The 25,317-nt window shown below is 33.9% G+C and overlaps 1 protein-coding gene across 1 annotated transcript in view; it reads right to left on the bottom strand.

The window, feature by feature from the left end:
- Positions 1–16,506, bottom strand: part of ATP8A1 (ATPase phospholipid transporting 8A1) — a 96,618-nt gene extending 80,112 nt beyond the window's left edge. The window contains exons 1-7 of the mRNA XM_067297163.1: positions 16,475–16,506; positions 10,786–10,855; positions 9,964–10,091; positions 4,933–5,044; positions 3,873–4,038; positions 3,185–3,312; positions 1,387–1,464 (exon numbers count right to left, since the gene is read on the bottom strand). Coding sequence (XP_067153264.1) covers positions 1,387–1,464; positions 3,185–3,312; positions 3,873–4,038; positions 4,933–5,044; positions 9,964–10,091; positions 10,786–10,855; positions 16,475–16,506 — 714 coding nt within the window. The remainder of the gene's footprint in view (positions 1–1,386; positions 1,465–3,184; positions 3,313–3,872; positions 4,039–4,932; positions 5,045–9,963; positions 10,092–10,785; positions 10,856–16,474) is intronic.
- Positions 16,507–25,317: the final 8,811 nt, after the last annotated feature.

The raw sequence follows: 25,317 nt of genomic DNA, 5'->3' as shown, positions 1-25,317 counted from the left end.
AGAACGTGAATGACAAGCTAACTGCGAAAAGAGAAAGATGGATGGTATAAAATGAGACAGAAAGCAAGCAAATATTTAACAGTCTCTCCTTCAACTAGAGTATACACCCCTTTAAGGCCAGAAACAGAACAAAAACTTTCTGCTATCTGCACATACTTGTGAAATCCAGTGATCAAAAGGTCTCATCCTCCTCTATGTGGACTAACATTAGAACATATTAAGCTACAACTTCTGTCTGTTGCTTGATACTGTTTTCCCAAAAGGCAGATCTCTTAAGCATTAGATCCGAGAAGTTGGATGCTACATGGCTAAAATTCTCTGTTTAGTTTTGCAAGAATAACAGATAACAACTTTTACATTCCCATGCAATAAGCTAAAGAATCAATTACGAAAAATTATAGATTAGAAAATGCAAGAATATATACACTTCGCATATACTATGACTGTAATTAAATGAACACATAGTATTTTTTCCAAAGAATCAGTGTACTAGCAAGTATAATGTTGAATATACTTTTAAAGCAAGACTGCAAATGCAATTGGCTGAAACAACAAATATAACACGTAGTACTTCTACAAGCAAGCCTCAGAAATAATTCAATAAGTCACACTTGCATAAAATGATGAAGACACAATTGGTGATCTCTTTTGAAAAGCCCGACTGATTTTTCAGTATTACATGGGAACTCTGCAGGAAAATGCAGAGAATAAAGCCCAAATTTCCAGGACTTATTTCAACTATTAGCCCCTGTTTCATTCACTACCTTCAGTCTTTTGTGGCAAAAAATAGGGAAGGCATTTAAAAAGAAAAAAAAAAATCTTCTTCTTTTTATGCAACCATGATTCAGCCCTAGAGCACATCCATCCATTGAGCAAGACAGTGTGTGTGAAAAAACCACCACATAGACACAGATATGCACAATCATAGTATATATATAGAGAGAGATAAATTTATATGCCACAGACAGCCTTAATGCTTCAGAATTCCTCTGAGTAACAGACTTTGCAACTTTAATAATATACTTCAACACTGTTTTGTATGTAATATATAAACACACTTAAATATGGAGCCAAAAACCCACTTAGATTACCTTGGATTACATTAGAAAACCATTTGGAATCTTGGATTACCACACATACATCAATACAAAGAACAGTTTTTGCTCATTTAATACTGGCTTCAAATATTTACCTTATAAGTATTGCAAAGTGTTTTAAAGAAACACCTCTGACAAAATTAAGAAAAAAGAAATAAGCAAATAAAACAAAGACTAAGGCAAGAATATCAGTTTTAAAAGTAAAGCCGCACGTTATTTTAATAATTTAGATTTTAAAACCATATGTATAATTCTCCACACAGAGTTAGAGCTAGTAATTTCTTTGTACCTGTCCGAGTTCTTCATTGAGATTGGAAGTACGAGCCATAGCAGCAGTGTCCGTAGGTTCATAGCGCATATCTATATCCTAAAGAAAAAAATATATATTTACAAGTTTGTCTTCCATAGCTTCTTACAAAAATATTAGTTTATAGAGAGGCTAAATGAACAAGAACAGATTGAATATGAACACAAGTTATCTACTTCTGTTTATTTCAACAGGGGAAGCCACAGACAGTCAGAACACTTCAAGAATTCCAAACAGAAATTAGATTTCCTCCTTAAAACAAAAAAACTGTATGATGCCTTAAGATTTTACTGAGATTACTCCCAATGATTTATATTATTGAATAACTGTTTTACAAATTTATCTAAAATAGAGACCAATAAATAGAAACACTATATTGTAATATTTAGTGAAAAGTCAGTCTTCTCTACTTATACTGTATTCAAAACCAGCCATTCCAAAATGGTAAGATAAATATTTTTTGAGACAAAAAAAAAAAAAAAAAAAAAAAGGAGATAAATTTAAGAATACACAATAATAAACATAGGTTACATTCTAAGTATTTCTTTTGCTTGTTCCAAAAAATTCAAAGCTTAGTTTTTAGATACAGGAAAAAATTAAAATATAGTATGGTTTGGCAATGCAGTGCTAGAGACTGCAGATGACCAACTCTATACCAGTATCATTAGCATACACACAGCAATCGTGTTTAAGGCAGTAAATATCCAGTGTCCCAGATTAAGATAAATTGACTTTTGAAGACAACTATCTCTTTGTTATGTGAAACTGGAGGAACAAAAGTTAGAACTGTCTTTGTTAGGATTTCTTGTACAAGTACTAGTTATGAATCTACTCATTCAACTTAGGTTATATTCTTTCTCCTGTCCACCAAAACCTTTGTCAAGTATTTATTTTGAAATATAGAACATAAATGAAGAATTGTGTTGCACTCTTATTTGTCAACAATATTTGTGCTGCAGTACAAAAGAAATGAAGAAATCAGTAACAGCTGACTGCTTGCAAAAATGTTTAACTTTTAAAATCAAAAGAAATTTTACCTGCTACTGTACGTATTAATTTATTTATATTTGTATGACATCATCTCTCGCAAATCCATTTCATGCATTTGATCAAGGAATCAGATCAAAGAGCTCAGAATGATAAGATTAATTTATTTTTGGGAAAAAAAAAAAGACAAATTGAAGGCATGATACTAACAGCAATTAGACAACTTAAAAAAAAAAGTCAATCCTTCTTTCCCCCCATCAATTCAATAGGAAAAAATTAAAGAACAACAAAATGATCTTTATCTATTTTGTAGAAGATTATACCAGTAGAGACTGGCTTTGTACAAAAGCATTAAACTATGGCAGGGAGGGAGGTGGAAATCAATGAAAGGTACAGAAAGTGTGGACTAAGCTCAGAAAGAAAAACAAGAGAGAAAACTGAATAAAACTACTCGATCGCAAAACACTCTCTTACGATCATTCTGGTTGAAGTTCTGATACCTGAATATTAAGAATGAGAAGGGACAAAGCACTGGAAAAAGCAGTTCTGCTCCAAAAATGAATCCTGCGCTGTTAAAGAAACACTAAAAAAATATATATTATCATTGCCTTCTCAGATTCCAATAATAAACTGCACACTTAAAATAAGTATTTATGTAAAAAAAATCTGAAAAATGTTCATTCAGACAAATAAAATCATAGAAATCGTTTATAGAAATGACTGGCTAATCATTTCACTTGTAAACCACTTGATTTTAGAAGTCTATGTAAATTACAGTAAGAATAATATTTACCCAATTTATGAAATATGCCTGGATAAATTTAACAACTTCAAGTGTAACCAGCAAACTGATTGGAATAAGATTATTGAAGAGAATGATGAAAGTCAAGAAATTCAACCCAAAATTGCTTGCTCCGCCATCTGCCAAAAACCAAAACATATCATAAAACATTTAAGATGATTCTAAAAAAAAGAAAGAAAGAAATTATAGTGCAGAGTATCATATACTGCTGATTTTTTAAAATGTGACAATTTCTGAAAAGCAAACTTCCCAGCCTTTCCCTCCTTTGACTAATTCCTTCATTTTAAGATAACAACCTGGTTAGAACACCTATACATAGGAACCAAGTTCTAAATATGACTTTTTAAAGTTTGACTTTTTTAAAGTGGGAACTGTGGAATGGAATGGAACTTCTCTATATCCATCCTTACACTTTCCTATTTCCCCCCCCACAAAAACTGTGAAAAAGGTGAATTCACACTACCTAACATAGAGATATGAGATTAGAGAGCTTAATGAATCTTCTAAAAGAACAGGGAATGTGAACATACCTAGCCTAATGACTTCAGTCAACATACAATAAAGACTGACAGAAAAACAACACTATGTAAAGTTGAATGTTAAACATCCTCCTTTTCAAATAGCAAGAATTTAAGGGCAACTGAACACTAAAATATTAATAAATTATTTTACAGCTTACAGTTTAGATCAAGATACCAGTCTCTTCCAGTATGCCTTCGATTCCATATAGCTGAACCAATAGAGCAGATCAAAGACATGGCAATAAGGATGCAGAACAAAATCAAAATCTGAATGTTTGTAATTCGTTCCACGTTAGACATTTTAAGAGGTGGGCTTGTGGAATTCTGCAAGAGACAAAAACACTGGCTATTAAATATTAAGAGGTATGCATACAGTTCTCTTTTTTTTTTTTCTCAAATTGTATATTATTGCATCCTTTTCTAAACTTTTCCACAAATAGATCATCATATACTGCATAACTTTCACTTAAAAAAAGACAAACTCATGAATTTGGGTTTCAGTTTTGTATCACAAGCACTTTAAACAACCACACAGAACACTCATAAAAGCAACAGCTACCAGTAAACATTAAAAGTTTATGTACATACACCCAAACAGAGCTATAGAAGACAATTGCTAATTAATACTAAGAACAGTCAAATTAGGTTTTACAAATCAGAAAAGGAATAAGTAAGAGACATGCATGACCAAACTGAAAACATTCCTTTTTCTTGACAAATGCTTTTTAATTTGGATATTTCAAACAACACTAGAAAAAATATCTTCATAGTCTGAGAATTTTTTTCCTCATTATTTTGCAAATGAGTAAAATTTCACTTTGTTTTCTGACAAGAATGCTTACCTTCATACTTGAAAGAAAGCTCCATAACAGGATAGTTTTAGGAGCAGTCAAAAATAAAAAAAAGATGAACAGGCAAACTACAACAATCCAACTTGCTAACAAAATAGTTTTCAAAACACAAGTTACAAAATAGTACCTCTGAATATGCTTATTAGTGGAAAAACTACTTTGTGGCTAAGTGACAGATAATTGTCTAATAGTTATAATAAGAAATTGCTTTATTATTACTGATTTTACTTCATAAGAAAGATGACCCATTACCAACAATTTAACTACTATATTGAGTCTAACCATGTTTTCTTAAAGAATATTCTGTGCAATAGTGATATAAAAAGGTAGCAAAACAGAGAATTCAGAAAAATTCCAAGTGACAAACCTGCATGAGTTTTGTATCATGTCCTGTATAGACAACTATTCCATGAACCCACTGAGTATTTCTCAACTGAGCTCCTCGTAGAAGAATCTGATCAGATCCCAATGGAACAGTACTAGAAGGAAGCAATTTTATATTTTTATCACCAAAATAATCTATTTCAAAGAATAAATGCAACCAGCAGTTGCTAAAGCTTTTAGCTAATTTCTCAAGCATCACTAGCAATTTGGATGCTTATGGTAAATACACTTGGAACCTAATTTTTAAAGTTTTGTGTGTGTTGAATTAAATATAAACTGACAGTATAAAGCAAGTCATATGGGGAGCCCAAAAATTTAAGTTTGCAAAAATATTACTTACCACTTAATTTTGAATACAGTCACTAAAGATATGGGTTAATTTTCCTTTGATTTATGATTACAGAGGTTTTTCTAAATTTTTATGCTGAAATTCAGGTATTCTTATAAAATTGATTTTCCAAAACAATTCTCTAATTAAATAATTTTCTTTGAACTCTCAACTTAATCCATTTTCTCAGTCAAATAAATAACCCTTATGAACCTGGTTAATTATATAAAATTTTTATCTGTATTTTCTGTATCATCTTTAAACCTCAAAACCAGTTTTGGATTTACCTGTATTATTCTTCTAAAACTGCACTAGGTAAGCCAAGAATAAAAATTCATAAGAGATGTTGGAGATGTCTAATAGTCTTTAAATTTAGACAGCTGAGTTAAGACAAATTTGAGTTACGGTATACGTCTAAAACCACAAAACGTTTTAGATGATTATTACCTTTTTCCTGGAACAACCAATATCCTATTTTTGCACTTTTCTTTCTATAAATACTAGCTTACACTTCAGACTTGTCAATAGTGCTCTAGTATTTGGCATCCTCATCAAAACCAATGATCTCTACAGCTGTTTGAAACCAATACAATATTAAGATTATACATAAATGACTCAATGACAGTACACTAATTCTGATAAATAACCTCTAAAGTTCCTGAGGAAACCATGTTATTTTGATAACATTTTTGGTTGCACAAAGAGCTTAAAGTCAATCTCAGCAAGCAAGTTTCAGATAACAGTTTCTCTCTTCTGGATTGTGATGTTCCCTTCTCTTCTGTCACACTCAAGCTTTTAAGACTAAATGACACATTTTTCCTCCTCAAAATTAACACTGGCAGTAAAGATTTTTGGAATCAGCTCTTGCAGAAACTAGAAAAAATATTTAATCTGGAAAAATGTTTGAATGCCTTTTCATTAAAACAAACAAACAAACAAAAAAACCCACCCTCCCCTCCCAAAACACCACTACCTCCCAACTTAGTCCTCCTGCTGTCTCGAAAACTAGCATGGAGCATATTGAAGGGATTCTAATGTCTCAAAAAGCACTCCCTCTACCAACTAAATATGTTTCAACAAGCTAAACCTGGAATGACAAAGTCATGTAAAAAGCTGGACACTTCCAGGGGCAGGTACTTAATAAAAAATAAATAAAAATAATAATAATAAAAAAACAACAGAAAAAAAACCCAGAAATATAACACATACTGAAGTTTAATTGCTTTTTAAATCTGAACTGCACTCTTCCTACATCTGATATGTGTTCACATCTTGGCAAAATTAAAGTGGAATAAATTTCCTATCAAATATGAAAAGAACTACTGAGTTTAAATTACACAACAATCATTAAGTGGGACTCCAAATCCATCGCTTTTTCCATTAGAAAGCTCTCAAATGGTTATGGATACCCCTCGCACTTGGGATGGGAATTTATCCTCAAGGGTCTGTTACCTGGAAGACATTCGAAACAGAGCTGTGAGTGCAGCCAGGAGGAGTTGACTCCCAGCAGAATCAGTGCACAGACCAAGGAGAAGAAAACACACAGCAAAAAGACCAGAGACACAGAAAGCCCAGAGATGCTAAGGGTCTTGCTACTGATTCTCAACATTGTGATCTTCCTCCATTCTCCTGTGAGGGGATGGTTCCATAAGCTTTCTCCGAAACTGCTCCAACTCATTTGATTCTCCTTGTAGACTACACTGCTACCAGCTCCTTGGCAACGTACATTTACCTGGGTTGTACTCAGTAAGGGATGTTCTCAAAATGGGTACAGTGGAATAGGAGTTCATGTCTCGAGGGGGGGAGGAGAGAGGGGGGGAGGAGAGAGGGGGAGGAGAGAGGGGTCCAAAACTCACACACAACTACATATTTGAACTGCTGTTTTAGAAGTGCTAAATCTCTCTCAAGATGATGCTGTTTCTCTACATGAGGCTGAAAGTGAAGATGTGATGATCCTTTATGTCCAGACAGTGTAATTCAGTTTTCAGCTGGAACTTATTAAGGAGTGGTATGTCCTGTGTCTTTCATCTGTTTCTACAGACTGTTTCTGCAGTTTTATTGTTTACACTGGAAAGTAATTTTCACATCTACCCCAGCGTTTAATTCTGAAAATACTAAAAGCTTTTTATTCCAAATAGGAAAGAATAAACTTTGTCTTTATTGCTTGCAACTCTTCCTAAAGCCATTTGTTTTGTATGTATTAGTAGCCACTATTTAATTGAATTTCTCACTTGACAGAAATGCACAGGAAACTTATCCATAAAAAGATTTTATTTTAATAATTTTCATTGTCTGGCATCTTTTGACTTAAACTGCAGCCTAGCTGAACATTTAAAAGCTAGAGACCTCCCTAACAGCCTCATGGGGATGATAAATTCACTAACCAAAAACAAACATGAAAGAATGTATATTCTTTCATTTCATATCATATCACCTTGAATTCTTCACTTCCCTGGAATTAAGGCATCTTAAAATCATTACACAAAGCATCTGTGGTTCTAGTGAAGCAAACCTTTCCCACCAAGGCTGCAAGAACTGTTTAAGAAGCTTTCACTTCTTCACTTATTATATAAACTCTGCCTATTATGGTTAAGAAAAGGTCTAACCCTTTCAGCATACTTTCCTGCTAGGGCTGTCACTGCTATATTAAGAGCTCTTAATTTCTGAGACACCTTTGAAAGCTTACAAATCAAAGTGTTTGTCTTATCTAGCATACTTCACTCTTATCCAAAATGTTTGTCAAAGAAAGCCTTCAGGAAAATGTTTATTTTAGGTCTGGATAGCCAGTATCTAACCTTGTTTTTAATTTGCTCACCCCTTTTTCCTCTGGGCCTCTTTTCTAACAATTATTTCAAATTTACTGAGACACTTCTCTCCTTTCTCTAGCTAATTGTCTTCATTGTGCAAAAACCAAGTGACATGCTTCTATATGTTCATGAGCATTGTGCAGCACTGAAAGAGCTGCACACCTTGCAGAGAGGAGTTAACACCCTCAGAAGTTGAGGAAAGGGTGAAAACTTTTTTGGGGCTCTTCTAGTTCATGGATATAGCTAACAGGCAAAATAACTGTACTGGAGTTCTATTTCTTGAATACTGAGTACCCAAAAGAGTGAAGAGAACCTTTGTTTCTTTCATTTGCTCTCCCATGAAGGGAAAAAGAAGGAGACAGAAAAAGCCTGTCAGGATACAACATTTATGAACCATAGTAGTCTGGCATTCCAATCAGTTATTTAAAATGAAAGAAAAAAGAAGAGGAAGAAACATTTTCATTATTCTGCTGTTGCTCTTGCAAAAATGTTAAGATGATAGTGGATAAAGTGGAAATCATAACTGCTGGAAGGAAGGTCTTAAATATCTGGATAAATATTAGTTAGATGAATTTACACTGCCTCTAATATGTGCAAAAAGAGAACTCATCCCTGATTTCTCAGGTTGGAAATAAGGTCAGGATCCAAAAAGAGTTACTCACCTGCAATTCTTTTTCACTGAAGGTAAATATTATATTAGAGCCACACTTTTGGAACTATCCTACTGCACAAGAACTATATTCTAAGTATTTCATAGCTGAATTTCTCAAATGGTAAATTGCTTGACCAGCAGATGGCGTGCTCCTACACATTCGTGAGGCATAATAGCCAGTAGCACACTTGATGTTCCTTTTTAACCAAATTTTAATATTAAATAACTCAATTAAAAATATGCTTTAATTTAAAGTATGTTTTTCCCCCTAGACAGGGAAGAAGGATGGATGTGTGGATCTATTATAACTATTACCTTCAGAGAAGAATTACAGGTAAGTGTTTTTCTCTTCTGAACAAGTACAGTGGAATTATAATAGATCCACACTCTTGCGACTGAAAACTCCCGGAATGCATCTGTAAGAAATCAGTAAATAAAAAATGGAATATAAAAAAGGTATGTTTTAATTAGTTTTATATCTATCTATCTATATATATCTCAGTCTAGAAACACAAACATGAGTAATATTCTATATGGAGAAATAAATGCCTACCAAATTCAAAAAATCCTGTAAAAAGTCAGTCTTTGGGAATGAAGAATTCAACAATTCTGGATATAGTAATGAATTTTATACTTCTAATACACCACATTAGGTTTGACCCCACAGAAGACTCTGAGTATCAGTGTCAGGTAAACTCTTAAGTATTTTAAGAATTTTAAAAGCAGTTTTAAAAGCATGAATATTATAATTGCACTTAAGTTATCTATTTTTACAGAAATATATTTCCAGGAAATTAAGGTATTAAATGTATTTTAGATGTAGCTTGAGTACAACTGAACTCAACATTCTTATATCAAATTAGAAGAATTTGAGGTATACAGTAGTGGACTTGCTTCCACTCCAGACTTAAAAACACCCCAGAAACTTTTTATATTCAGCTTCTACAATAGAGACTTAACAGACAAAGAATGAGATGCAAAAAAAGTGAGTTACTAGCTACAAATCCGAAAACACTACTAGAATTTGATAACTACTCCCTTGTATTAATAATAGCTATTGGTTTCTGAAGGTCATCTAGTATACGAAGTCAAGTTGTAGGCATAAGAAGTTAGATTTTACCTTTCTAGTCTTAAAAGCATAAAGACTTTAGTATTCATATTTTAGTTTGAGTAGTTTAACAACATACATAGGATTCTATTGAGATCTTTTCCCTCAGATTTACATACCCATGCCCATCCAGTCTGATGTTTCCAACAAAGTCATAGAGATGTCGATTTGGGCTCTCACATTCAATTCTGCCTGAAAGTCTCATCAAGCTTTCAATGTCCTTTATATCTGATGTCAGTGGCAAACCCTGTAAACAAAATTTGTTTGGCATGACATTACAAACCACTCTCCAATATTTAAATACATATTGTATTTTAACTTTGATAATGCAAGCCCAGCAAACCAATATCTAAAGCAAGAACTTCCATCTTCACTGGAGCTGAATGGGACAACTACATCCTGCCGTCACGTTGCTGGCCACTACAGACAGTGAAAAGTCACCTTGATATCTTGAAATATCTTGATGGAAGCAGGGTCATAATCCCCAACGCTCAATCACATAACTCAGCAAGTGTTCCCCTGCATACAGACAGCATATTCAGTTAAAAGCTGTCATCTGCACCTTCTCTGCCTGTCCCTCAAGGGCACTTCTGGCACTATCAGATTCTTTCCGCAGCTTCTCTCCTCTAAAACCAAAGTCAATACCCAAACTACAAACCTCTTCCCCTATTCTATCAAAGAAAAACAAAGTGCAAGGCATGCCTTAGGAGCCAGTATCTGTTCCTTTTGCTTGAATATATACTGAAAACATAACAACTCTAAGATACCAATAATCCACAGTTTTTTATTCAAATTCTTAATATGTCACAGTTTTCTAAAATTCCTGTTAATTTCCTAACAAGTTTCCATACTTTTCTTAGCAAGCTATATACATGCATTTTAAATAAGCAGTGATAGACTAAAAATAATTTTAGCAGTATACTCAAAAATGAAATTCCTACCTGTCGAATTTTTAAATTTGTTTCACCGTCTAAGTTTGATGTTTCAATGTAGCACATAGCTTGTGGTTCACTATAAAAAAAAAATTTTCCTTAATTTTAAGTTATACTGCCAAAATGCACAAACTTCTTGTACTCTTCTAATACATACTTATGCATTCAGTTTGTTTTTTCTTATCAAATCTTCAGAATTAGAATACTTTATAGACAAATCTGTAAAATTACCAACAGTACTTTACATTTCCAGAAAGCAGTTTGCCAAAACTTGTCTTCTTAGATCAAACACTGCTAAAAATCTTGCATATAGTCAAAGTTTTCTAAGTTTTTGTATGAGATTTACATGTAGGAACAAATGTACTTTCAGCAGTAGTTTAGATATGAAAGTTTTCTTGTAAAGGGTTTTATTACAAAAAAAACCCAACAATTATATTATGGATACCATAATATAGGTTTCAAAATATCTGTTCTTTTAATGCTATATTTAAGAAGCTTTTTAAAAATAAATTAAGATTTTTAAGTTTATGCATAACACTACTGCACGAATAGTTTATTCTTTTGACATATACTGATAAGTGGCTTATCCTTTCCATTTAATTTTTTCAACACTATTTATTGATGTATAACATTTAGCAGCAATTTTGTATTTTGTAAAATATTCTTATATTTCTTGTATTATACCCTTTATAGAGATATTAGGAAAATGGAGATACAGAAAGACCAAATGACTTGTCTGCAAGTGGATGGTAAACAAGAATAGATCTAACAGGTCAGGATTTCTGAACTGTTCCACTCAGCTGCCATTTTCTGGACATAAGGACAGAGCATCTAATACTTATATCTATAGTAGAAACAAGTTTTGATCCCATAAAGAAGCAGAAGAGTCCTGAAAAAAACCTGTAAGAACTAAAAGAAGAAATATTTACTCTATATGGTGCTTTAAAAATTCTAATATTTTCCTTCTTTTCTAGCATGAAAATCCAATATTAAAGGATTTTTTTTTTGTTGTTATCTTAATGCAATAGTGGCTGTTAATAAATGACTTAGAATATTTGCAGGATAAAGTTAAAACTGTGTAGGTTATTCTAATATATTTTTGTAAAGCACAGGCATTAAAATGTGATAGATCATTATCACAAATTCCTTTCAGGCTAGTATTTTCTCCTTGGCAAACTTTTCTAAAAATGTAAATAGTTGCTGTTTAGATTGTTTGGATGAAGTCACCTATATACAACATTATTCCAATTCTAGTATTTTTTATTAGTTAACTAAAAAAAACAAACTACTTTTGTGAAGCACTTTTAAGAAAGATTAAAGACTAAGGCAGCAAAGACATTTCAAGTGAGACACATGCTTAATTATAATTACTTTAGCAGATAGCAGTGACCTCCAAAATAAATAAATTACATTTAGATCAAGGCAGGCCCATTGATTTGTTAGGGAAAAAACAAAGTGCAGTAACAATGCAGACAATAGCATAAAGCTGACATGTCTAAGTAACATGCATTCTGTCACCATACACAAGAACAGCGCTGCTTTTGCCATTGCATGCAGCAGAGACTGTGCAACATCCAAGTTTGTGCAGAGGGTCCTCTACCACTCCTATCAACATTATGCTATATTCTTTACTGAAAATAATAAGTTGTTATGAACATATATATTCCCCTTAATTTGCTTTAAGGAATTAAATATATGGTTATCCTAGTGCTTTACTGTGTGTTTAATGAGAACTTGTCTGATAAAATTCAATGGCAACAATGTAAAAAGAGAAAGAGGGACTGAAACAAGTTTTCATTTCTTGGAGTGTTATCATGCATTTACACTGTAATGATCTATGTATTTATCAACTGAACCTTTTCTAATTTTATAAAAGGTGTGGGTTTTGTTTAAGGAAGATGAACAGCAAAGCAAAGATTATGAAAGCAGCAATGTTTTTTGTACTTGGTATATGAGGACCCACGTACACATGTCCTGTGCAACTAGTTTATTCTAACCTTGACGACAGACTGATGAGATCAGCTGGGAGATGTTCCCCATTGGTCACTTTCACTACTTCCCCTACTGCCACCTACACATCCCAGTTTAAAAATGATTAGAACAGAAAAATAAGTGACGGGAAAAAATAAAACAAATGGACAAAGACAAAAAGACAGAGTTTGAAATTATTATACAAACAATACATTGTTAATTAAAATGTTTGAGGACAATTTTTTCAAAATCTATTTTAATCAGGTCAGAAAGAAAAGAGCTAAAATATTCTCATTTTTACTCAAATGAATTGTTTGACTTTACAGCACCAATTCTAAGCTGCAGAAAACATTGATATTGAACACTAAGAATAAAACATTATCACGCTTATTTCTCAACTGAAAATTTTTCTAGCCACTGCACACATTAAAAAAGAAGCGAAAAAAAATCACAACAACAAAAGATTTTCCATGAACTTTCCTGAAAAGTTAGGTGACAAGAACTCTTAGAGGTAGACATGCTGAAAATGATTTTGGATCTTCAGTTTCAATTCTGTAAGTTTCAGTTTACACTGAACTGGAAAGAACAAAACGAATTAAGCCTTGGAGGTCTGAGTCCTTCCACCGCAAGAGATTAGTTTCCTAAAATAATTAAGATCCCCTTATTCCCCAGAAACTTCTATTGCTGGCAAAAAGAACCAGATTATATCAGTTAGAAAAAAAAAAAATCAGGCCGACAGACTCTCATTACTGTTGAAGCCTAAAATGTAATTGGCCATCAATAAACACCTAGAAACCAGAACTGATGACATGGTCTTCTTGGTGAATATGTGACCATATGAAGATGAGACTTTGAGAAGGAGAGTACATGTTAGTAAGCAGATAGAGGTGATGCAGAAGCAGAAGGTTCTCTCCTGGAAGAAAGGTTACAACAGGTCTTCAGTAATACCGCTGAGGAAGAAGTTTTAGCTGTAAGAATTTCAGAACTGGGCCCAGAGAAGCAATCAGGAATCAATGAGTCATCTTGGCAAGCTGGATCCTAGAAGAAAGTCTGACAGGAGAATTCAAGGTGAATGATAATCATCGTTGGGACACAATGTTCTGACAAAGGGGAAATAAAAAAGTGAGCTGAAACAAAGAAGAGAACAGTCCTGACAAGTCCAGTAGCAGCTAAATCTTATTGCAAAATACCAAGATACAGTGTTTGATTATTGGGGGAGGGGAGCCGAGGGAGGAGGCACAGAAAGCAGGCTTTACAAGCAGTTTCTATTTTTGAGCGTATACAAATACGACAGGAGAACACTGTAACACAAGTGTCCTCCCAAATCAAAAAGGGCATAACAGTGAAGAAATCTAGGCAAAGACTAGGCTCTCTAACTTTAGGAGTTTTTTTAGGAGGAGTATAATGAAACTGTTCTGAGATGATGTAAACTGGTTAGCCTACACTAATTAATACAAGACATGAGGGTTAGCTCATGATGGTTGGCATGCAAGAAGCTATTATCAGGCCAACAGAACAAGTGTTCTTGCCACCTGGTGTATTGTCCACGAAGATATTGGTGGAGAAGCACCAATAGAAATTAAAAATGCTTCTCAGAGCAGAGAAGTAAAAGGTTTATAGAAGATACCTAATGAGAAAACATCCGAAGTTATGATAAACATTAGCATTGAACAAATAAAGACCATGGGAGAATTTACAGAATTAGCCGGCAACTATTTTAAACTTGATAACAACTTGTTAGAAATATTGTAGAAATAACTACACTAAATTTTGAGCTATAATGGAAGATAAATCATGTACTAGTGTTCACCAGAATCTGTCACAGACACACATAAGATCCTAACCTTATTAATTGTATGTATTAGCAGATTCATTAATGTCAATGGGACCAGAGAATGTTTATACCTAATCCATAATTATATGCATTTCAGTAATGTTTCCACTTTTATCACAAAACAGATGTATGTAATTTCAAAGTAAAATATCTAACAATAAAGTGAAATACAATTGATCTTTTTAAAATAATCCTAAGTAAAAAAATCTTAGACAACTCTGTCTATTGACCTGATCAAATAGATGTTGAAAAATGTGCATCTTCCACATAAGAAGATGTGGATTTCTTAAATAAAACTGTCCAAGGAAATGATGATAAACAACCTCTGATTGTCCATGTAAGAGAGTCACAGCATTAGATTATACAAATTAAGTCTTGCTTTCAGTATATGAAATTATTCAAAGTATATGTTACAGAGTAAATTGAATGTTCAGTTCATAAAGACACTGCTAATTTGATGGTTTACATCTTACATTAACATTTTTTTCCTGATTCAACTATCAAAACGGCGACTATATCTGTTAAAATTCATTTCTGTTGCCTGTAATATATCACATTTTGATTTGTTTTAAAGATTCAATTTGTTATGTACCTATCAAAAAGCCAACCTGGTTAAATATAGCAGCTGAGATCCAATGTTTAGGCAGAGATTCAGACTTTTTTATTATATCCAACACCAAAGTAACATACTAAGTTTTTCTTAGGAGTAAACAAAACGCCAGTATAACTTTAAAATTGTAATTGACACAATTTACAAAACATTGCCTGAAATTATAAGTGCCCAAATTAACAAAAAAATACACTTGAGAGAAGCAGCATTTTTGTTTATACCTTATTTCCTTGGAGCAATCACAAAATAAATAAATAAATAAATAAATGCAGGGTAGAGAAACCAGCCTCTACACTATAAGCATCAGTGGGCATCTCTACCTTGATGAGAGCAGTACAGTGTCAGCAGGTATATACTCTTTGCCTTTTATTATAACTATATCTCCAACATCTACCTGAAAGAAAACTGGGAATTGGTTAATGGTCTCAAACAAATTACACTATCCCTTTGTTTTAAGCAGAGTAAATATTCAAATTGCTGAATTTGCTAAAAAGACTGATAGAAACTTAAACACTTTTAAAGCAGCCTATAGGCATTAGTACTCAAAGGTCACTGCAGTTCTTCAGAAACTTATCCTTTAACCTGTCCTACACATTTCTTTACTTTTGCTAGTTATTGGAATAAATATTTTACTGGTAGAGTGAAGCTGAGTTAAAGAAGAAACTCATCTCCCTAAGATCACAGTTCTGTTGCTTCACACTATAGTCCTCATTTTGGTTTTCCCAAACTTATAAACCTAATTCCATTGAATCTTGCCTCCAAATCATTGTGGGACAAATTTTATTCAAGCTTTCAGGTATGGAAACCAAAAAAACTAAGGGACTAGATGGACTGTATAAATCAACTTTCTAGGTATAAATGTTAACAGTCTTTAAAGTTCTCATGCTTTAAGCCAAACAAATCTGCAAATACACAAAGTAACTACTTCCCAGAAAGAAGTTTCTTGCTTACTACTACAAATAGTTCTAAGTAACAGCAAAATCTTGCCATATGTGAATAACCTTAAGTCAATCATATTATTCAGGTGATTTTTCACTGAACTTAAAACCCACCATTTAATGGCAGTTTTGCCTCACTCATGCCACCAGAACTGACTTGACTTAAAAGTACATTTTAAGAGACAAGTATTTAAGAGACAATTATTAACAAACATGAAAAATAAAATACAACAAATTATGCAATTCCCATGATACCAGTTCATTCTTACTAATGATGATTATTTGGAGAAATAAAGCAAATATGAAAATTGTATTATGCTCTAAAAATCCCCAGAAAACACACACCTTTTCCCAGTGGACAATCTCCCATGCACCATTCCGTAGTACTGAAAAAAAAAAAAGAAAGGAAAATTCTCCAGTTGTACAAATAAATAACATACAGGTATATGTTAAAGTCATTAATAAAAGCTGTACTGACATAGCACATTCACACAGCACTTTACAGCATGCCGTGTTTCCATAAATTCTGGTAAAGCACCTCAATTATATAATATGTATTTTGTATGACAGTTTTTGTACTGTAGAAACTTATTACAAAAGTGAATCATGACATTTTACAGGATATGAGTATCAATTAAATCTGATGTGCATTGTATCATATCAGGAGAGATGTCTTCTAAAAAAAATTAGTAATCAGAATAAAAAGTTCCAAAGTAAAAAAAAAAAGTTAGGAAATTATTGGGGGGGGGGGGAGGGAAATCAATTCAAGAATATACATTTGCTCAGTTAAATACTGACAAGAGGATCATGTCCTAAAAAAGGTTTCTACAAAGTTACCAGTAGGCTTAGGATTCAGGTGTTCTTACTTTTATTGGCATGCCATGGAACTTCAGGATAAATTCAGTCATCTGGAGACATCACCTCCATAAGCATATCATCAGTCCCCCAAATCAACCCGTGCCATTCAGTATAAGATTTAGTACAGGATTTCCCTGACATTGTAATGAATATTTGCAGGTATACTCCACTACCCTAGTTTTAAGTACAGCTACTACAATACAAAAAACAAAGTCCTGTTTGCCAGTTAATTGCCAGGATTATGTTCTTGGAGAATGATAAATGTGAAATCTTTATTAACACCACTTACAAAGGTATTGAGGATTGATGTGAAAAATAAAATGAAAAGCAAATGTACTGACATTTATCAATATTCAGATAGCTTCAGGAGATTGCTCTCCTTCACTGTGGCTCCCAGCTTTCAAACTGTCAGGATGCTTATCCAAGTACCTAATCAGAATCCAATTATTATGAAAGCATGTGCTTATTTCACAGAAGTGGATCAAAGTCTGAGAATACATATCGCCTTTATATGGAAATCGCCCTTGCGATTCTGCCTGGATTGACCCCACTTCTTGCATACCTCAAGGATTTCTCTGAACCAGCAATTAATGTGGTTAACAATTCTTTAGGAAAAGGTTAAAAAATATCTCAGCCCTTTCTCCCAAATGTATTAGTGCCGATATGCTTAGGAACAGTAAACGGAGCAGCCTCCCTTTCAGACAGTAAGCAAGATATTTTCATGACTGTCTCACCAATCAGTCTATCAACATACAAAATCTATTTTGACAAACCATTCCCTTTCACTGGGAAAATTATGGATCCACAGTGTGAGGACTGGTAGCAATATTGTCCCAAGTAACTCAAGAGACTCGATAACTGCCACCAACTACTTGTTTCCATTCCCTTAACAGCTTAACTATGACAGTGGAGTTTTGTGGGTCCAAAATGTAAATAAGCTGCCAGAGGTGTCCAGGAGCTTCTTAAAAAGTGCAGCCAGAAGTGCAGCTTTGCATTGCCACTGCCAAGGGGAGTTCCTGTTCTGCCCCCACCCCATGCAAAGGTGCATGCTCTCATAGCTTAATGTGTGCTGGCACCGGTGCTGGTTAGACTCTTTGATGAGACAGTTTAACCCACTAAATGGTAGGAAACTGTTGGGTTTTTTTGCTGGGTTTGTCTAGTGTAGTTAGTTAAAATGAACTCACAAACACATGAGTCATGGGAATGTATTGTGAGACCTGGAATCGCAGGAGTACTCTACCCTTAGCTTGATCCAATAAGCTTGTTAGCACAATTAACATACACCGGCATTCAATCAAATCTGTTTTCTTAAAAGAAAAAAAGAAGTGGTGTTGCAATTCGCCTTTTATATAACTGTTAGAGAACTCGCCCATAAAAAGTCATAGCCTTAGAAGCCTGGCTTTCAAATCCATATCCCCCATTTTTTCAGCTATATCTCTAACAACTAGATTTCAAAAGCAAGGTTGTGGATAGGCATGGTCCATCTCCCTGACAGAAGTTTTCTTCACCACACTGCAGGAATGCATGCTTCACTGTACCAGAGTGAGTGACTGTGTCTTGGTGTCTAGCTATTTAGCCTGGAGTAACCAAATCATCCCTAATGCAGCTTAGTAAATCAAAATCTTCTGCAAAAGGTATTTATAGTAACAGAAGTTCAGAAAGTTAATTACTTAAGGTTAACTGTATCTTGAATTAAATGATGGTCATTTAAGAACAGGCAAAGGAATGGAAACCCAGATACAGATCTCTGCATGCATATGCCATTTCATTAACGATTTTACATATTTAAAAGATAACCAAAAGTGGGGCTGGATATATAATACATTAAACATATGGCTACTTTTCAGAGCTACAGAACTGCTGAATAGATATAAAAAAAGATAGAGTACCATACTGATTAACTCTAAATAACTGCTTTGACAGCAGTACACTAAGGTCAGTGTTGTGATCATATGAACCACCATTAGCATAAAAAAAAAACCCTTCTTTTTCAGTGTCAGCAATATTTTGTGTATCCTCATTACCATTTCAACCCAAAAATGCTTTTTGTACACCCAGAATTTTAGGAATAGTCACCAAAGAACCTCTTGAGAGGTAACCAAGGAGAGGAGGCTGGAAAGACAGTAAAACAACAGGTTTCTATTTATTTAAAACTTTGTACACTCCGGATGAAAGTTTGAAAAGGTACTTGAAGATTCACTGTTAATTATAGTTGTTCACAATCTCAAAAGCTAGGAATGCTTGATGAAAGAATTTGACATCTACATTAAGCTTGTCTTTGTTTTTATGTACAGATATGAGATTATCTGTTTCTCCAGTTCTGTTCTCTGGATAATATTCCTAAACATCTCTCCTATCTCTACCTAAAACATCTACCAGAAATGTCCAACGTAGAAAGTATGCTCAGATGCTTTATGGTCTAAGCAACTAGAGACTAGGAAATTTCCAGCGCTTTCAGTCAACATATTCATCAGAATCGGGTGTTTTGTGCCCCTACCTACTCTTCCATATCTCTTATTGAGCTACTAGCTCATTTGTTGCTGAAGTTCATGCTGTTTTACATAAATTTTATAGTAAACTTACAACTCATGTACAATTTATGTAGGCTTTAAAATGTAGAGTTTGAAATAATAAAAATTTCTATTGGCTAGCAGTGTTAGGCAATTCTGATTATATAATATCTTTAGTCAATGAGTGCAATCCTCCCTAAAAAACTTAAGTATATGTTTTGCTTTCTATTAAATAAGCAAGATTCCACATCTAGCTGTAGGATTCTCTTCTGTGAAAAGCATAAAATATGTTAACATCAAAATCACGGGAAACCCAGTCCTTCTCTGTTAAAATAACAGCACCAGCCCTATCAAGAAAAGCTTACCTTAGAACAGCTAACATGAGAAGTTCAAGAGCAGTGAAGTGGGAATTTAACTTGGACTTTCTGCCTGACAAAGTGTCTTTATCATTATAGGACATATTAGCTAGTATCACCTTCATTACCCACAAACCCACAAATGCTTCCATTCATCTTTAGCCAGAGTTTTGCAGCAGCATGGAGAAAAAGTTCAATTTTATGGCTTTTCCTTCCAATTCCAAAGTGTTCCAAAACTGAATTATTTCAAATTTGCTGGTTAAATAAAAATATGTTTTGTGAACTTACATATTCATAGACTTTTCATCATAACTTGGTCCCACTGAATCCAGAGTTGTGATTAGCTCAGTTAACAGCTACAGTATCACTTGTGTTAAGTGAGTTAATTCTAAAGTTTCTTAGGAACCTTACAGATTTTTTTTAGATTGTATTTTGTTTTGTGATTGCAAAATGACTTCAAATTGTCATTTAAAATGTTTAGGTTCCAAATTCTGAAGTAATTTGCATGAGCAGTTTCCAGCTCAATTACCTGTGAACTCAGCATCTCAATTATGTTACTACCATTTGCAAAAAAAGAACCAAACCAAAAACAACCCTCTTCAAACTGCAGTTAAGAGGCTTTTAAAAAATTCCTACCTTGAGTTTGTTTCTTGTTCACTGCATTATCAGCTTTATGTCTTTTCTGAATTAAAAATGCACAGTGGTTAATGACGCCTGTTAACACAAAAAAGCTTTCACATTTAAGATAAACATTACATTTATTACTCCCTCCCACTCATGAATTCAGTAAACTGATTTAAAAACATTTTAACAGAACTATAAATTACTCGCATAGTCATGATCATCAAGAAAAATCACCTCCAGTTCCAGGTTAACAGTGTAATACTAAAATATCCTCCCATGTGGGCAGTCACTATGTAGACAAGTTCCTTTAGATACAGAAGTGCTGTATTTATGTACCATATTACTATTTATGTATCATAACCTTGCCCTCTACCACAACTGGGATATGATTTAAAAAAAAAAAAAAAAAAATCATGGAATCATTCTTCAAACAGGCATTAGGTTTAAATTACAAATCAGGTAATGATTATTGAGTGAACATATGACTTAACTTCCATGCAAATGCCCTACAGACTTCCGGGGGGGGGGGGGAAGAGTTTAAAAAAAAAAAAAAAAAAAAAAAAACCACCCAGCCCACAACCACAAAGGCAATGGTATCTCTCAGCTTCCACATAGTTGTTAAGAAAACTTTTGATAAAAATCTTTTGATGCAGCTATAAACAGCAGCATTTTCAAGGCACAGTCAAACTCATTTTGGCTACAAAAAGGTTAAGAAAATACTAGTTTAAACAAAATACCTAGGAGTAAGAAATTCATTTCTTCCTGAGCAGGTTTATCCTATGGTCTAGCACTGCTAAGTTTTGCCTCTTCTCCGTGCTTCAAACTGAACAGAGGCTCACTCTGCTGCTGATTTAGCGTAAATACTAGCACTGATTGCACCTTAGATGCTGAGGAGATTCTCATTGCCAAAATGAAGCTCCTTTCATTGCTAGGGAAAACTACTACTTGCTCCACCAGTGAGTAAACTATTGTGGGTAAAATATGAGACTTGTTTACACACTGGTTTGGCATGATCATAGCATGAGAAACACTAAAAAACTAGAAATTAAAAAAAAAAATCTATAAAATGTTAAAATTTAGTATAGCATTCAGAGGTTGAAGTTAAATCCAGCTCACAAGTGTTATTAGTGGGAATAAAGGACTCTGCTCAGGAAGGAAGAAAAAAACAACTTGTCTAATCAGATAATTTTTGAAAAGGTTACTTAAAGGAGATTCCACCTGGGATGAATTCAGTAAATTCCAATCTTCTTTTATCAGAGCCCTTGTTTGAGAAAATTGGCAATGCTCTGCACTTGACTGGGCTCTTTGGAGTCAGTAGAACCTACTAGTTTTGGTTCCAAATCACACTTTACCTGCAATATGCTTATACTTCATTAATGACACTGTTTGACTACAATGAGTTACTTAAAAAACAATTACCTTATATAATAAACATTAATCCCTGTTTTACCATGGTGTTATCACTTCTAGATAGAGTAAGCACTTTCAAAGCATAACACCATATTCTAAAGATTTTCATCCTCAGAAGTAGCTTTAGAAGCTTTCAACAACATCCAGAAGCCAAGAATGGTTTCACACATATTTATTCAACAAAATTTCTGCAATATAATCTATCAAAATTTGAAAGTTATTTACAAAATATTTCTATGAAATACTTACAATGTCCTCTATTATCTCCTTGACTGCAGCTACAGCTAAAATAAATAAGAGAGGAACCAATGTTGTGTAACGACCTGTTGGTGATACATCTGGAATTTGCTATTAAAAAGAAAAAGAGAGAGAAAAATTTTGTTTGTATTCCTAGCTAAAAATATATTTTTGTTGCAAGAAGCAGAACTTGCACAGGCTGTTGATTATTTCCAAGTGAGGATCATTGTGCTAGAATCAAAAGAAGTTGCTACAATTAACAGAAAGTTACATTTTAAATAGTACTCAGTGGAGTTACTTTCAGAGGTTTTAGTATTTGCAGAAAATTCACCTTCTTTTTCAGTGTTTCAAATCAAATATGTATTTATAAAATACAGGGTTTTTTTCAGTTTACAGATTTGTATCAGAGTAGATACAAGTCAAAGGCATTTTTAGTTCCTCACAGTTTTAATTTATAACAGATATTTTGTACTAGTTGCTAATTGACAAATCTCAAATAGCAACTTTCTGCCAGATTATCAAAAGGAATATGTTTTTGATAAGAAAGTACAGGTACAGGGAGGAGACGGCTACTTGTATGATATACATTGATGCCTCATCATCCATAATTATCTGTATATTGTCTACAGTTTTCAATGGCAATGTTAATTAGTGAGAGAATTGCTGCTTGAACAGATTTATAGTAGGTAATGCAGCCAGTATGACTAAAAGGAGATCTCTGAAGAACAGAGTATACTAATAAGTGTTGCCTCAACCTGTTTAGAACATATCCTCAATTTATCATCAAAAGTTTTGAAAAACAACCAATATTAATTATAACTGTAGACATTTTCTTTTGAATGCACAGTGCAGTGGTGGCAAAAGACAACACTTTTCAAGAAATTTAAGTGGAAACCAGACAGAAATAAGTTGATGTGGGGCAAGCGCCTATGTGTTGGCTACGTGGCAAAGAGACAAGGTACTTGTCCAGCTCTTCTAACCTTACCTTCCTCTCTCCATGTATGCCCAAGTGTCCCCATTTCAATTACACCCTGTTTTCCAGGCAAGACGTGAAAGCAAAGGAGCACCACCCCATACTGCAGTTCCATTACCTTTCCTAGCACTCTGGCCTCACACTGACAGCCTGATAGAGATGGCGTGTAAGTCCACAATTCCTTCATCACATCCTTCTTCCTACAACACTGCAAACACCCACCTGCTAAGTTCTCACCCAATCATGCCAAGTCTCAGACAGCTTCTGAAACTTCACATTCTGCATCTTCTGGAATGACTTGCACAGTGGCACCAGGTTAAGGAAAGCAACAAAAGAAATGCTGCTGCACAATTGGATTAACCTTGAGATGCCAGATAAGTTCAAGAGGCTGCTTCTTTAGAAGCCACAGGTTTCCAGGCAGACAAAGCTAATGAAATGCTGAACTTAAGATTTCTCGTTTTCTACAAAATTAAAAAAAAGTGTAAGCACTCTGTGCAGATGCATCCTAAGAAACTTTTCCAAGCGCTCATCCTTTCCAAGCAAAAAAACTTGAATGTCTACAGAGGAATCAACATTCACTTGCTGAAACATCTGAAACGAGGGGAAAAAAAGTACACATGGCAGTGCTTTTATTTTAGTATATATTTTTTTTCTTACATCAATTCCTAACACAATGATCCCCACAACAGACAAATCAACACATTATAAAATATGCATTAAAAGCACATTTTTTGCATAATTGCTATCAAATATTATTAGAATACAGAACTAGCCAAAGGTAATTATCATTGTCCCTTCCCAGAGTTCAATTTTTCATCATCAGCTATAACATTTGTAAAATATTATACAAAAAACACAGTCTGCCTTAACTTTATCAACCAATTACTGCAAAATTAAAATATTCCAGTATATCTGAAAAAAGTTATGTACTTCAAAAAAGTCTCAGTAAGCTGGGTCAGGGATAGTTATTTCACAGAAGACCTTTACAAACTCATACTGAATGAAACCACAGTGATGATACAAGACAGACAGTATGCTTTCTTCCCAATCAGTGCAGCTAACTAGCATCCAAATGTGAAATACCTAGTGTAGTTCAGGAACCCCTTGTTTCTAAAAAAAGAAAACAAAACAGGAAAAAAAAACCCCACAGCTGAAGTTCAATCCTTATCAGCTACAGTCTACAAATAATCACCTCTCCTCAGCAGCAATTCTCTTACCCCTGAAAACATACTATTTCTATGAGTAAAACAGGCTTAAAGTGCAGAAAGTTCAGGTTGTTAGGCAGTACCCTCCATTACGAGAAACAGCAATTACATGCAACATTTTTCTGTGTACAACAGATATTTTTAAACAGGATTTTCCTGTAACAGTCTTTTTTCAAGTGACATTTCAGCTATTCTTAACAGAATTCTTACACAGATTTTTCTGTAAAACAGGTATCCCCAAGGATTAAAAAAAAAAAAGCATTTATTAAAGGTATGTTTACATGATATAGTATTCTGTGAGGCTAACTAGCTCAGAAAGAAAGCTATACCAACTTCAATATCTCTGCTGAAAGACAGCATCACTGTCTGCTGCATAAATGTCCTCAATAGGTCTCAAACACTAGCATTTTATTGTTGATCTTACCTGAAGTAATGCAATAAAAAGAAAAAATGCATTAGCAGCTCTTCTGAACTGGGAATAAAGGAATCTTGGCAGGAATGTGATTATGTTGTACTTCGCAGTGCTGAGACAGAAAAACAAAAACATGAACCCTTATTATAGTACTGGAAACTCTTCAAATATATTCCTTCCCTCTCAGTTATACAAGCTTTCAAATAAACCAGAGCCTTCACTGAGTCCTAATCTAGCTGCCAGATTCATTTTGCCTAAAACAGTAAAGATTTTTACAGACACCACTTTGGACCACAAAAAGGTGGGTATGAATTTGCCTGATTCAATGTGTCCTGAAGATTAAAAACTCTAACAGGATCAACTGAATTTAAATGGTGCATTTAAGCAATAATTAAAAATTATAAAATGCTATTAAGATATGGAAAACTGTACCCCTCACTGAAATGAAAGTTTACTTTTCTTCTGACTGATAAAACATTTGATATTAAGTGTAGCTCTGCTAGGCTGGAAGAGCAGAAAACAGTTTAGCCTTACTGCAATAATCTTAGCTAAACCATGCACACAAAACAGACTCCTGGCTCTATGTCAGCATTACATTTGTTT

Source organism: Apteryx mantelli, chromosome 5, assembly GCF_036417845.1.
Source record: "Apteryx mantelli isolate bAptMan1 chromosome 5, bAptMan1.hap1, whole genome shotgun sequence".
NCBI lineage: Eukaryota > Metazoa > Chordata > Aves > Apterygiformes > Apterygidae > Apteryx > Apteryx mantelli.
This window is presented reverse-complemented; position numbering and strand designations above follow the sequence as displayed.